The sequence below is a fragment of the Alosa pseudoharengus genome, unplaced genomic scaffold, assembly GCF_046254945.1.
Source record: "Alosa pseudoharengus isolate Yale_2024_CS ecotype anadromous, Long Island Sound unplaced genomic scaffold, YU_APseudo_1.1 YU_APseudo_1.1_scf_9, whole genome shotgun sequence".
Lineage (NCBI taxonomy): Eukaryota > Metazoa > Chordata > Actinopteri > Clupeiformes > Clupeidae > Alosa > Alosa pseudoharengus.
The window spans coordinates 7,340,710-7,352,878 of NW_027468881.1; the positions used below are offsets into that span (position 1 = coordinate 7,340,710).

The 12,169-nt window shown below is 48.6% G+C and overlaps 1 protein-coding gene across 6 annotated transcripts in view; it reads right to left on the reverse strand.

Moving 5' to 3' along the window:
• The window catches only part of LOC143114889 (IQ motif and SEC7 domain-containing protein 1-like), a 58,392-nt gene that overhangs the window by 18,996 nt on the left and 27,227 nt on the right, over positions 1 to 12,169 (reverse strand). For 4 of the 6 annotated variants that reach the window (XM_076276725.1, XM_076276723.1, XM_076276727.1 and 1 more), the window contains exons 2-3: positions 2,606 to 2,885; positions 606 to 1,885 (exon numbers count right to left, since the gene is read on the reverse strand). In XM_076276725.1, coding sequence (XP_076132840.1) covers positions 606 to 1,885; positions 2,606 to 2,885 — 1,560 coding nt within the window. Of the gene's footprint in view, positions 1 to 605; positions 1,886 to 2,605; positions 2,886 to 3,838; positions 4,653 to 11,254; positions 11,554 to 12,169 lie in introns of those variants that run through there. The other 2 variants (XM_076276726.1, XM_076276724.1) reach the window with 2 other exon arrangements.

Below are 12,169 nucleotides of genomic sequence, written 5' to 3' on the forward strand. Positions count from 1 at the left end.
CACATAAACATAGAGTTGCGTGGTGTTTTTTGGTCTCGTAAAAAAACAAAACATTGTGGATAAAAATAGCTGTGTGCCAGATGCTAAAAAACAATGTGGGAGAGCAGTTTCCCCAAGTAAAGTTTCAGGACCAAAACACCACTTGAAAGTGTCCGAGAGACTCATTGTGTGTCCATGGAAAACGAAAAACCAGCCAAGGGTGTGAAGAACTAAAATAGGCAGATGAGACAGAATCAAATTACAGCTGGCAGTGCTATTTCTGTCAATGATATTTCCATTCTGTGCTTTTCTCAGAAAGTGTTATTTGGAGAGGTTGTTCATAGGCAAAAGTTGTTTTATCAAACAAACACAATAATTACTTGACCTTATTCTAAAAAGACATCACATAAAACTTACATAAGTATAAGTATATGTAAGGTAATCATGAACTGGTTTAAAGAGGTAATTAGTAAGTGGAGTGACAATTTTCTGTTCCATAACATATCCATAACATATAAATATGGACTATTTAACAAAGAAAAGTCTACAATACACGTATTACTGAATGACCTGAATTGCTTCATAATATCAGTGTTGAAACCACAGGCCAGAGAGGTGTTACGTACTTGTTGAAGAGGTTGAGTCCGATGCGGTAGTGGCGCTTGCGGATGACGTCGTTGCTGAAGGCGGGCGAGTCCCAGCTGTTGCGCGTCTCCTTGTGGTACGTCTGCTTGCTGAGTGTCTGCTCGCGGAGGCTGTCACGCGACGACGACTCCGAGCTGCAGTTGATGGTGTCGTTGGAGTTGGACGTGCTGTTGATGCTGTCGTTGTCGCCGTCCGAGAAGTCCGACTCGGACTTGCTCTGCCGGTTGCCGTTTATGGCCAGGTGGCTCTCGAGCTGCCGGTGCCGGTGTCGGATGGGGTGGTCATCGTCGCCGCGTTGCAGGACGGGGACGCGGGGAGGTAGTCCGTGCGAGATGTGTTTGGGGCTGGCCTGTGGCGGACCGACCACCGTGCGCTCGAACACCGTCTGTCGCTTGACGGAGCTGCGCTCGGACCGGTCGCTGAGCTCCACCGAGCTGTCGCTGGGTGGTTCGATGGTCAGCAGCGGCAGGTGGTCCACCCGCAGTCGCTGTTGCGGCTGCTGCTCGTGGCACTCCACCGAGGGCGTGCTCCGGCAGCTCGTGTCCGTGTCCTTGTCGTCCTTGGGGTCAAGCGGCCAGTATTCCTGCGAAGAGCTGATGGACTGGCCGCGCTGGTCCGACTCGGTGCTGGACGGCTGGTCCAGGGACGAGCGCGCGAGCTGGATGGGCGGCGAGAGCTCCTCCTCGTCGATGAAGAGAGTCACGTCGCTGTAGGAGGCCATCATGTCGTCCAGCTTGTGCCGATTGGGCGCGTGCGCTGGCCTGATCTGGTACACGATCTCCGGCTCCACCTCCTGGCGACCCATCGCCTGCTCCGAAGGGCCCTCGTCGCCGTGGAGACTGCGACAGTTCAGCGCGTCATCGATGGACTCCGCCAGTGATTTCACCTGCCGGGAAAAGGCGTCCTCCAGCTCGGTGATGGCGTCCGTCAGGTCACTCTGAGCGGCCGGGGACGCCATGTTCCCAGAATCCTCCAGCTCGCTGCACTCCTCCACCATTGCTCCCAGCTGACCGCCATCGTCTGTCAGCGATACCTGCTTGCCCTCGAAGTAGGAGCTGTGGACTTTCTCAGGTCCTTCAAAGGAAAACTGCATTCTCATATTGGACAGCACGATCCTCCGAGACATGCGGTTCTCAGACATAGAACTCCTCAGGCGCTCAAAGTTTTTGTTCATCTGATACTGACGGAACGCCGTTTGGATGGTGCGTGCAGCATGCCGTGTTATGAACCGTCCCCCATATTTGCGTTCTAGCATCTCTACCTGCGGAACGGACAGAATACAACATTATTTCACTCAACTTACAAAAACACACAGCTTACAAAAAATGTCATGTTCCCTGTTAACTTACAAAACACAACACCCAGCTTGCACTGCACTCTAATGTATAACATGAAGCAAATGAACACTAGATGAGGATCGGGATTGAGATCCAGGCAAAAGTCTCCTGCTATCTACAGTGTGACCATACAAAGTAAACATCTGTGTTGTTTCATTCTTCTTGAACCACTCCAAAGCCCTTTGGCATAGTCCCTGTGTTTACATTCCATTTCAAATGAGGCGTTCATTTCCAGAGCCTCCGCAGTGACCTCACACACCATAGCACAATACATAACCTGCAATGTTGAACAACCACAGGCTACAGTGCACAGTACATGATGTAAGTACTAAGCAGTCTGTTGCATCAGATCCCCGCCCTACTAAATCTCAGCCTTTATAGTGAAATTATGTATTTGTAAATCAAGCATAGATATTGTTTAAATCAAATGAGCATTTTCAATTCATGTCATAAAAACGTCTCTAAGGTCTGTACTCAGTGAAGTAGAGTTGTGAGAAAAGAATCCACTCTTATCATAATTCCCTGAGTCTATTTTCTTCAGTGCAGTTACACTAACTGTCTCACTTTGGTAAATAATAACAGAGGTTTTCTTAGACTCTGAATGACGTGAAATGAGATGTCATGCCATGTTCCCATCCAGTCACCTGTTTGTCCTGGAGGTCGGTGGAGAGCTCATAGCTCTCGGAGAGCGAGCGCGAGCGCTTGATGGCCTCCTCCTCGGCCTGTTTGCGCAGGATGGACTGCGAGTGCTGCAGTTTGGGCCGTCGGGGCCTTTGTGGACCCGGCTGCACCGGGTGGCCGTAGATGGCCCCGTCGAACTGGTCCGGGCTGATGGACGAGCTACGGGTCACTGGACCCTGGCTGTAGTTGGCGCCGCTGTCCAGGGACGAGCCGGGCTCACCGCTCTGGACATCTCCCTCCACACTGCAGACACAATAACATGCAGGTCAGTCAGTCCAGCACTCACAAAACCTTCACATTTATATAGTAATTGCTACGACTACTATGGCCATGGTCATCCACATTGCAAGCGATAATTTTATACAGTCTATGGTTGCAAGCGATGAACCGCTTTCTGCTTGTGAAAATGACTTGCAGGTCTCCAGAGCGGCTCAGCAGCCATTGATTATTGCTTCATTTGGCAGACAGCTTTCTCCAAAACAACTGACAGCACAGGTACTCATGCAGGGAATACATGTGATTTCACACAATCAAAACCAAGACCTACATTGCATTACAGAAAAACACTGGTTGACTGTGTTTGACTGACTAACAATAAATGCCAAAATTGTGCATGGACATACGCAATGGTCCTAGTTAGGCATTGCTTGATTGCCATGGAAGGAATTTTTATTCTTATTATTACTTCCTGTGACCCTGGATGAGCCATAATCCCGAGCGAGGAGTCGCTGTTGGTGTGTATCAATTTCACTCCACAAAGAGTGCATTAAATCTCCCATCTGAACACAAGCCTGTTTGTTCCCATAATCCAGTTGTTGCCACAACGTTGCAGTAGGACTAATTAATGTTTATGCTAAAAGCCCTGAAAGCAACACACAAATCCATTAGTGCCCATGTGAGTGAACATTGAACATGTCCTCTCCTACAAAACAAAAAGGTAAAAAAGTAAAATCACTCTGAGGCTCTCACTCTATTTTTCATTCTCTCTCTCTCTCTCTCTCTCTCTCTCTCTCTCTCTCTGATAAAGCATACCTTCCGCAAAACCTCTGACAGGAGTGATTACTCCGCAGCTTTCCAAATGGTGCCTCACTTGCGAGTCAGTATATGTAAATATTAATGAAACGGGAGGCCCCGACCCCTTGGGCGCGCGCAGCAGGTAGCCATTCACTTGAGAAGATTATCGGGGTGTTACTCACTCTGTGTCACTCTCTTTAGCGCCGTGCAGCGACCTCCTCCAAGAGGACCTCCGGCTGGCGAAGAACTCGGCACTCCTTCTCCAAAACCTATCTACCATTATTGTGCTGAGCGGGGTGGCTCAAAGGGCAGCATGCTTCCTGAGCGGAGGCAAAGTCTGGTCTGATGAGAGTGATCCCCGTGACAAATGATTTACCAATAACCCTCACATCACGTCCGACCGTCCTGTTTATTGACATCTCTGTCTCTTAGCTCATCAATTTCCAAAGCATGGCGACTCACTGGAAATAGGCTCACATGAAAGTGATATTAATTCATGATCTATCTTCAAGGAAACAAAACAATTCTCTATGAAAACTATAATGTCAGCATACAGCAGTTCTCTCTCGTTCTTTAGCTCTCCGTTTCTGAACAGGAAGCAGTCTTTGAATGTTGACCTCGCCTGAAATGTAAACGCGCCACACCTTTCTTTGATTTGTCCAGTACTCTCTCAGTGGCTGTGTGCACCATTAGATCATAGCGAAAGCCCCAGGAAACAAGACCTGATGTAATGTGATCTATTTGTTATGACCGGCATTCAGGAATGTTTGTTTACAGTTTGTTTACTCCAACCGTACCTACCCTGGAACAACACCAGACTGATATAGAGCAATGCTGGTGCTTTATGAAGAACTTGCAGACTCACAGCTCTTTATGCCCATAGGCTTTGAGGTCTACCCTCCAAAACAAGTGTGACCATCTACTTTTTCTTAAGTCATCAAAGCCAAGTTGCTAATTATATTATGACACTGAGATGGCCTTTTAAATGCAGCATTCCTCCTGCAGGGGCAATCAAAGGTTCCATTTGTATTCTTGCTCAGTCAGGGGTCCGGCGCGTACCAAAATAAAAGTGTCATGTCCGATCTATCAGTGCAGATGAGTTATTAGATGTCTTGGGCAGTGGCTGGGAGTCAGGGTGAGGGTCAGGGTGACTCAGTATTTTTAGATTCGGGCGAACGAGAGCTCTGCTGGGGCACTTTCGCAAGCTATACTCAGCAAGTACACATACACATACACCCACACACACATGCACGCACACACACACACACACAGACACACACACACACACACACACAAATGTACCCAAACTCACATGAGCACAGTTGTTTACAATCAAACACACAGACACATACACCGAAATATACACTCACTCACTGTCACACACACATAAACACACACATAGACATATACACTAGAGCGTTTGTAGCACACAGGCAGACCCAGATAACTTCACACTGCTTACATAATGGCAGTTGGGCTGCATTTCCCTCTCCATCTGCCGTGGCATCGGTGCCGTGTGACGCACACCCGTCTCACGAGCGAGAATAACACCTAGCACGCATGCTGCTGAGGCATCGGTGGCAGGGGATGGCCAGACCTGCTCGGCTCAGCGCGGCGCTCGGATTGGTCCGCGCCGGTCCCGCTGCCGCCACGCCAAATTAAATCAACTGAACGCTGAAGCACTTGGCAGCATGTGGGATGGGAGGACTTTGATGGGCAGGGTGAGTGTTCTCTTTCCATCCCTTTCTCTTTCTCTCTATTGTGCTTTCTCTCTCTCACGGTCTGCTGTGTGTGTGTGTGTGTGTGTGTGTGTGTGTGTGTGTGTGTGTGTTAATGGAAAATAGGCAAGACAATAATTAGTGTCTCAATTTGATGGACATAAAAAGTATTGCCTCTGAGTGAGTATGTGTGTGTGTGTGTGTATGTATGCACTAATCAAAGTCAGGCAGTGACAATAATTAAGCTCCCACATGTGTGTTCACCAACCAACGCAAGCAACAGAAACTCTGTCAGAATGACAGCTGCGAGATGGAAAGATGGGTGTTTGAAGGGAAAAAAGAGAGAGAGCTTTTTTCCCTCCAAGCTGTCTGACGTGCAGCAGCGCTGGTACATTCTTCCAGCCAAAGCAGCACAGAGCCGTCCCAGATCCGCGCGACACGCGGACAACGTCCAGGCCCAACCCGCACCAAAACCGGACCAGAAATGCCCCAGAACTGGGAAGGGATTCGCTTTGGAATTAGCTGCCTTCTGGCTTTATTTCTCCCTGTGTGTCCTTCTCCCAGCACACTGCTTCCCCATCCCCCCTTTCCTCTCTTCCCTCTCTCCCTCTCTCCCTCCACACCTCCTGTGTCACCTCAACACATACCACGCTCCACTTCAAATAAATGACTAAGATTAGCCTGAATCGTTTCTCCAGGTGAAGCACATCGAGAGAGATATAATATTTGGCAGACCAAGGTTATTGGCGTTAATAACATGACCTAGCCCTTGAGGTTGAAGCAGGAAAAAGGTGTGGGACCACCACGAGCGATAATTGTCGGCTACCAGGTGACAGAGAAATGTTATTCCTTTTTTTAGCATGCATATGCAAAGCACCACTATTTAACATTTAGCATTTGCATTTGACCTGACCTTGAAAAAATTCCATCTGTCAAAACGCTTGTCTGGGGAACCTATTCCCTGAGAGCAGAGGCGTCTGGGACGCATCCAGCTCTGATGCGGCGTGAAATCGCCCAATCGGAGCCAGATCAGGGCCAGATCTGGACCAAATGCAGCTGCTAACCAGGTGTAGCCAACAATGGAATAAAAGTGGCAGCTTCATGCTAAGAAACACTTAGCGTGGAGAGGAGAAATGTCATACTGCCGTGACAACACCGATCACATCCTGAGTGAGTCGGACAGTCTGCGCTGACTGCTGCCTGCTGGAGACTCTAGCAGACGCTAGACCATTTGTTTAAGTCATCACTAAAAACTTGGGTTGAGCCCAAGGTTACTGGTCTCCTAGGGACTGTAGATACTATACTGCAAGGTACTGGAAAGATAGTGCAAGCATAAAGACGACTGCATTTGCATAGGATTACTGAGAAATCTTGCATGCAAGTGGCTCTTTCACTGAGACAAAGTGCATGTCTTCTTCCTCTCTGTGTGTGTGTGTGCATGTGTATACAGCTTGAAAGCAATCTCCAGAGAACAAAAACACACACACACACACACACACACACACACACACACACACACACACACACACACACACATACACACACACACACACACACACACACACACACACACACACACACACACACACACACACACACACAACACACACACACACACACACACGAGAGCAGTGTTTTTCCTGTGAGGTCACCGTAACCTTCTCACCATGCTGAGGTCATGAGCAGAGATCCTTCAAGAGAGCAGCTGTGTGAAGGGAGAGAGAGAGAGAGAGAGAAGAGAGACAGAAAGAGATAGAGAGAGAGAGAGAGAGAGAGAGAGAGAGAGAGAGAGAGAGAGAGAGAGAGAGGGATGAGGTGAGCTAGAGGACATCCATCAGAAAGAAATCTCCACAGCTAATCCCCACTCACACAGCAGGCTCAGATGTGGTCCTGATCTGACCCTCATCACGGCCTCTTCCAGCATCTATCTGTGTGCAGCCCTCAGATGTTAGACACAGATTCGAGAAGCTCCAACAAATACATTTATATTTACTTACCACGATGCAGATATTTTTATTCAACGTGACTTACAGTGCAATTCAGATCTGTGCTTTCATCTGTATGTGTATCGTTGCATTGGTATGCTTCCTGGGTACTCACGATCCTAGCTATCCTAGGTGAAGTCAGGGTCGATTAATTTGCCCCAAGTTTACAAATAGGAACTCCGACCTTGAGTGGCGTTTCATTGTGCCATTTATTGTGTCATTCATTTTTTAAGTAGATGGTCAGAAAATCTTGAAAAGTTCATGGAGGTCAAGTTGGAAAAATCCCTGACATGAGTTGTCTAGATCACACCATCAAACCCATGACATTTGTACAGACAAGAATGAAGGAAAACAGAATCACAGAAAGCGCAGACAATACAAATAAAATAAAAACGCTGGTGAGTGTTATTACTCTTCTCTCAGACTTCCCTCTTGCCAGGCTTGACGTGAAACACCCACAGCACTCAGAGACCCAGACAGGCCCTTTCATGGTGCCCATTCTGTAAACAAGCAGGCGTGCATGAGTGCAGTGAGCATTTGACCAGAGGTGTACCGTACCCTACGGCAGTGGTGGATCATAACTGTCTCATAAAGGCAGAACGAAACGAAGCGGACCGAACCGAACCTGAGGGCCCAGACCAGCCCAGCGAGGCCTGGATCTTCCTTCATGTACCCCACGGGCCCCATTTGCACTGGTATGTCAGCTGCCAGTAATTTGCAGCAGAGGCCCGAGGTGGGTTGGATGTGTGTGTGTGTGTATGTCTGTTTTGTGTAAGTTTATCTGTGTCTGTGTGTGTGTGTGTCTGTGTGTGTGGTATGTTACCTTCACTGTGTGTGTGTGTGTTCAGGTCCCTCCTGGGCTCCTGAGTAATGTGCCTGAGGTTACTGCTGCCCTTCACAACACACAGGAAAGAATTCCAGCATTCCCAGGGTTCCAGAGCCACACACACACATGCGCACACACACACACACACACACTAAAAAAGCATAGGAGTTCTGGGAATGGAAGCTGCTAATCAGGTCCAGACGCAGGGCTGGGTGAGGTTGGGTGTTTGGTGCCTCCACCTCTCCATCCCCAACCCCCCTCCCAACACACACACATACTGAGGCTCACGCCTGTCAAAGGCGTCCGCACCAAGACATCGAGAGAGACGCTCCGCAAGTGGATTAACACATGTGCAACCCTCTAGCTCCCCCACAAAAACACAAACAGCAAAACAGATGTGCTCTCACTCACTTCATTCACTTGCTCACTCACTCACACACTCACTCATACACTCACTCACTCACTCTCATACACTCACTCACACACATACACATACACATACACATACACATACACATACACATACACATACACACTCACTCACTCACACACACACACACACACACACATTCTCACTCACTCTAGTGGAGGTGAGAAAGGCAGGGTGTTAACGCCACTGCCAAAAGCAGTTACACGGGTATAAATTGGAACATTTTATACACACATAAAAAAAAATACAACCTACTCATTTTCAAAATGAAACCACACGGGTCATATGAACGAAGTCAGTTACATTCCTTACCAAACCGGAGCTTTTGCACTGACCAGGGTGTATAGTATATTATAATGGAGCTATTGCACTGACCAGGGTGTATAGTATATTATAACGGAGTTGGCAAGTGAATGGCGGATCTGGCCAGACAAACGTGATCATTACGGGAAGCCAGACGTTATGCAATTGACAGGAGCCCAGTCAAAATGCCCCTCCTGTCTGTCCAGCCTAAGTCCAAACAACCGTCTGCGGTGGAATCTGTGGGTCAGGCCCATCTGACCCATCGCTTACGTCTGAGATGGCAGCTGGTTTGAGACAGACGGCTGGCTGCCCAGAAAGTGCCTAGCAAGTGACCGTCGTGGTCCCCGTCTCTTCGGTCTCCCAACGAGTCCCCAGCACAGGCCATTTCCTCAATGGCCCAGACAGCATTGCAACTTGACACCGCGCCTTCCAATAGATCACAAGGGGCTTTGAAAGGGGAAAAAAAGGACTCCCCTTGGCTAACATCAGTGTACTGGCTCGCCGACACGGGGAAATGTACTTCAGAGTGAGCCCGCCATAAGTCTTCAGCCGGAGCCCCCCCCCCCCCACTTCACATGGTGTATGGTCTTAATAAGAACACAGAGATGGAGTGGGGGAAACACATGTGGCTGGGTGAAGCTTGGTTCCTGCCAGAGTAGTTTAGCATAGGGGATGAAATTGGTTCAGACTCCTCTTGGATTGGACTACACCCCCCCACACACACACACACACAATGTGGTGATGTGAGAACACACTCACACACTCTCTGGATAATGTTTTTAATCAAGCCACTCTGCCTCACTCACATAAAGGAAGTGCGACTTGTTTTTTTGTGTTGTGGATGACTAGTGTTGTTCAAGGAAAAAACATGAAAGGGTGCGATTGGTGCCAATTACAGGCGAGGAGGTTTGTTTTGCCAGAAGGGCTTCGGAGCCATTGTGTAAACATCTCTAAGGTTTTAGAAGTGCTTTACGGGAAGATGTGATGCACTGTGCGGGAAGATGGCAGGCCAGTTTGGATGGAGAGGCACAATCTCTCAGGGGCCCAGGTATCATAAATAAAGCATTCATGGCTGGCAACCCCACAGCACTTCCTTTGATAAAATCCCCTTGGCAGCTTTCACTCTTGTCCCCTACCACGCAATACACCTTACAAGATGTAGTCTGCCATTCTGGTGAAGGATTGCTGATATTTGTGGTGAAAAGCCAATGAAGTCCTGAAGCAAATTGCTGATTGGCTGAAACTGTTTACATCTCGGTCCAAGCCACGGTGTTTGTTTCTTGTTTACAGTCAGAACTGCACTCAAAAAATAAACAACAACATCCAGTGTACGTACACAGACACTGATCAGACAGCTGGTGGAATGTGAGGAGCAATTTGCTGGACTTGACAAAAAAGTGTATTGGATTGGAATCGCAAACTGCACCTTTAAGTTTTCTTTTTTAATAGGATCTGCCTCAGTGGCAATGCATCTCCCCTTCTAATTAATAATGCAATCTCCCAGTGTCTCTCACACACAAACACAAACACAAACACACACACGCACGCACACACACACACACACACAGGCCTGGTAAACCATGCACCTGTCCTTGGCACCAAAGCCATTAGAAAATGCAAAGTCACAGGCAGCAAAGACAACCGCCCGGCAAGGCGAACAAGCAAGCGATCGAACCGACCAACCAACCTACCGGGCTTTCTAAGAAATGTCCTGTGTGGTTAATGAGCCATGTTAATATGAGGGGTAAATGTTCTGAGCTGTTTTGTAATTAACACTGGCAGCATGCTTCAGTGTTGGTTACCCAGAGTCTGTTCAGTCAGGACTCCAGTGTGCTTGGACAAACATGGCACAAGAAAGGAACACACATGGGCAACTGACATTGCATTCGCTGGCAATTTCCAGAAGCACAACTTTCCGTCAGTATAGCTGAATGTTGAAATGCCCCTTATTCATTCACTGTATAGAGTGTACTGTTCATTTCTCTAAGCCGGTTACAATTATTTAATCACACAGATCATCTGTTAGTCCGATCAGCTCAGTTCATTAGCTTTGGGAAACTCAGACCGCTATAAAGCAGGCAATGATATTGCACCACCATGATATTATGTCACACATTATGTGCAGCCGTAAATGAATAATGTACAGTGTCAGTGTCACACACAGTGACCTGTTTTTTTTGCTCCGCTTACATGAAGGGACAGATAGCACACATACACACACATACTGTAGACACACACACACAGACACACACACATGCGCAAACACACACATGCGCAAACACACACACACACACACACACACACACACACACACACGCCTAATCAAGGTGCCTTACCAGTTGTCGGGCTCCAGCTCCAGGAGAGACTGGGTCTTCTCCGAGGTGCAGTGCAAACACCACATGTTGACCTGCGATCAGTACTAGCGAGCTCAGGCTTCCTAACTGCCCCCAACACTAGCATCGCCCTACAGCCCAGCGGCGAGCACCAGCGAGGAGCCCGGTCGGGGAGCAGGGACGCAGCGCGGGGAGAGGGCAACGGAGGGGAGAGCGCAGACGGAGCGCAGAGGAAGGCAGACCATGGCTCCGGTCTGTCACAAACAGACGGATTGGCTCAGCAGCGCTTCAGTGCTCTCTCTCTCTATCCTTCCCTCTTTCTGTCTCTCCGTCTCTGTATCTCTCTCTCTCTCTCTCTAACTCACTCGCTCACTCACTCACTCCGTTACTTGCTCTCTTGCTGCCTCACTTGCTATCTCTCCCATGCGTACGTGCGCTCTCTCTCTCTTTCTCTCTCTCTCTCTCTCTGTCCCTCGTTCTCTCCTTCTTTCTCTGCCTGCACTCAGAGCCAGGCTGCTGGCAGAGTGGGGGGGGCGGGTGCTAAAAGGGGGTGTGTGCATTGTAGCCAGGGAGAAGAGGGTGAGAAAGGAGAGAGAGAGAAAGAGAGAGAGAGAGGAATGGAGGGAGGGAAGAATGGAGGAGAGAGGAATGGAGGGAGGAGGGGGAGGTGGAATTCCTCCAGCACGACGCTATGCGAGTGATGGAGGGAATACAAACGACCTACAGAAGGTGAGCTTTTGAGGCCAGAATATACAGACCACCCCCCACCCCTCTCTCTCGCTCTCTCACTTTCTCTCCTTCCTTTCAGAGAGAGGAGGAGGATGAGAAGAGCACTCTGTAAATATCAGATAGAGAGAAACAGACAGAGTGGGAGTGAGAAGGAGAGGAACATGTGCGAGAGACGGTGACAGAGTGTGT